The 1,825-nt window shown below is 30.8% G+C and overlaps 1 protein-coding gene across 2 annotated transcripts in view; it reads left to right on the top strand.

Annotated features, from left to right (window-relative positions):
* Positions 545-1,825, top strand: part of LOC107638295 (subtilisin-like protease SBT5.3) — a 14,985-nt gene continuing 13,704 nt past the window's right edge. The window contains exons 1-4 of one of the 2 annotated variants that reach the window (XM_016341505.2): positions 545-696; positions 812-924; positions 1,122-1,222; positions 1,355-1,519. In XM_016341505.2, the coding sequence (XP_016196991.1) occupies positions 628-696; positions 812-924; positions 1,122-1,222; positions 1,355-1,519 (448 nt within the window). In that variant the 5' untranslated portion in view covers positions 545-627. The remainder of the gene's footprint in view (positions 697-811; positions 925-1,121; positions 1,223-1,354; positions 1,520-1,825) is intronic. The other variant, XM_016341506.2, reaches the window with a different exon arrangement.

Genomic DNA, 1,825 nt, shown 5'->3' on the forward strand with positions numbered 1-1,825 from the left:
TGTTTAGAGACATTGAATTAGTGTATTTTATGTCCATTCTGACAGAAAAGATATAGAGACACTAATAAGAGACACAATTTATTTTTTATTTTTTTTATTATTCTTATTAATTTTTTATAATTATCATTTTTATTATTATATTTTTTTTTCAATTTTTTTGAATAAAAAAAGAAAATAAATTAATTTTTCATAATTTCTTCTATTTTATTACCAAATAGAATATAAGAACACTAAATTATATAATCTGTCTTTTATGTTTCGTTATTAGTGTCATGTCTTATAATGTTCTCAAACAAACGCAGACTTAAAAAAAGTCTACGGGCCAACAACTTTTTAAATTCTAGTCAGCATGTAACCAACAAAAGAAAAAGTGAATAATCTCACACCATTAAAAACATTATTGATAGTTACTTGATAACTACAAATCACGAAAGTTGTTGGTCCTAGCACTCCTCGCCAGACTTATTCCATGTGATTATATCCTTATTGTGTGATCGGTCCCTACCGTTCCTTCCTAGCCTCCAACTTTTGGCTAATTTGATTCCGCATTCATATAAATGTTGTTTCAGTTGCGAAGTTTGCAATAATCAAAGGCCAAAGGATATTTGATTTAATTTCCCAAACAAAATGAGAGTACCAAGCTCTGTCCTCTGTTATTTCCTTTCCCTTCTTCTTGCCTGCTGTGCCGCAAAAAAGGTGATATGAGTCATTGCAATTCACACTCTTCACATCTTTTATTTATTTATTTTGTTGAACTAGAAAGCAAATTTTCTAATGTTCTCTCATCTCTACTGTTTTATTGTGGTTCTAGTCTTATGTAGTGTACATGGGAGCCCACTCACATGATCCAGCACATCTGTCTTCTCTTAATTTCGATCACGTCACGCACTCCCACCATCAGTTTCTTCAATCTTTCTTGGAAAGGTATTATAATATGAATTTGGATCTTTTAAATTTTAAATTTTCACTTTACAAGATAAGATGTGATCTCTCACTATTAAATATTTTTTCTTAGTTTCATTTATAAAAGAAATAGTGAGAAATTATATTAATATATAATATTTCTATGTATATCTAAATTATCCATTAATATATTCTTTTGTTTCCTTCCTTGTACGTAGTAGTTATGATGCAGCCAAAGAATCTATCTTTTACTCTTACACAAGGCACATAAATGGTTTTGCTGCAATCTTGGAAGAAGAAGTAGCAGCTGAGATCGCAAGTAATTGATGAGAACACTATTTTATGCATTCTCTTTTGTTTTAACTTTCTTTTTTATATTTTTTTTTGTTTCTTTAGCATTAACGATTTTTTTGTAGTTTCTTTATTTGACGAAACTGCGTCATGGTTGTAGGGCATCCGAAAGTGATATCAGTGCTCGAGAATAGAGAGAGGAAACTACACACGACTCGGTCATGGGAATTCATGGGGCTGGAGCAAAATGGAGAAGTAACATCGAACTCAATATGGAAGAAAGCAAGATATGGTGAAGGTGTTATCATTGGAAACTTGGATACAGGTCAGTGCATTAGTGTCAGCGTCTATGAATTTATGGCTTTGATTATTACTATAATTATTAATTAATTATAATAGATAAGTAATAACCTCTTGATCTTGATCGTTGACTCTTACACACAAGCACGAAATACACGTAACATGTTTTTTCATGGGTAGAAATTTAGGTGCAGTCGACTTTACGTGAAGTTAATACTTGAGAGTCGTTGAATGATTTGATTGATTTGACTAAATTTATCAACTTCACGTAAAGTCAACTTCAGCTGAATTTTTACCTTTTTCGTTGAGAAGTGTTAGTAAATCAATATAT

This window comes from Arachis ipaensis, chromosome B04 (genome assembly GCF_000816755.2).
Source record: "Arachis ipaensis cultivar K30076 chromosome B04, Araip1.1, whole genome shotgun sequence".
NCBI classification, from domain to species: Eukaryota; Viridiplantae; Streptophyta; class Magnoliopsida; order Fabales; family Fabaceae; genus Arachis; species Arachis ipaensis.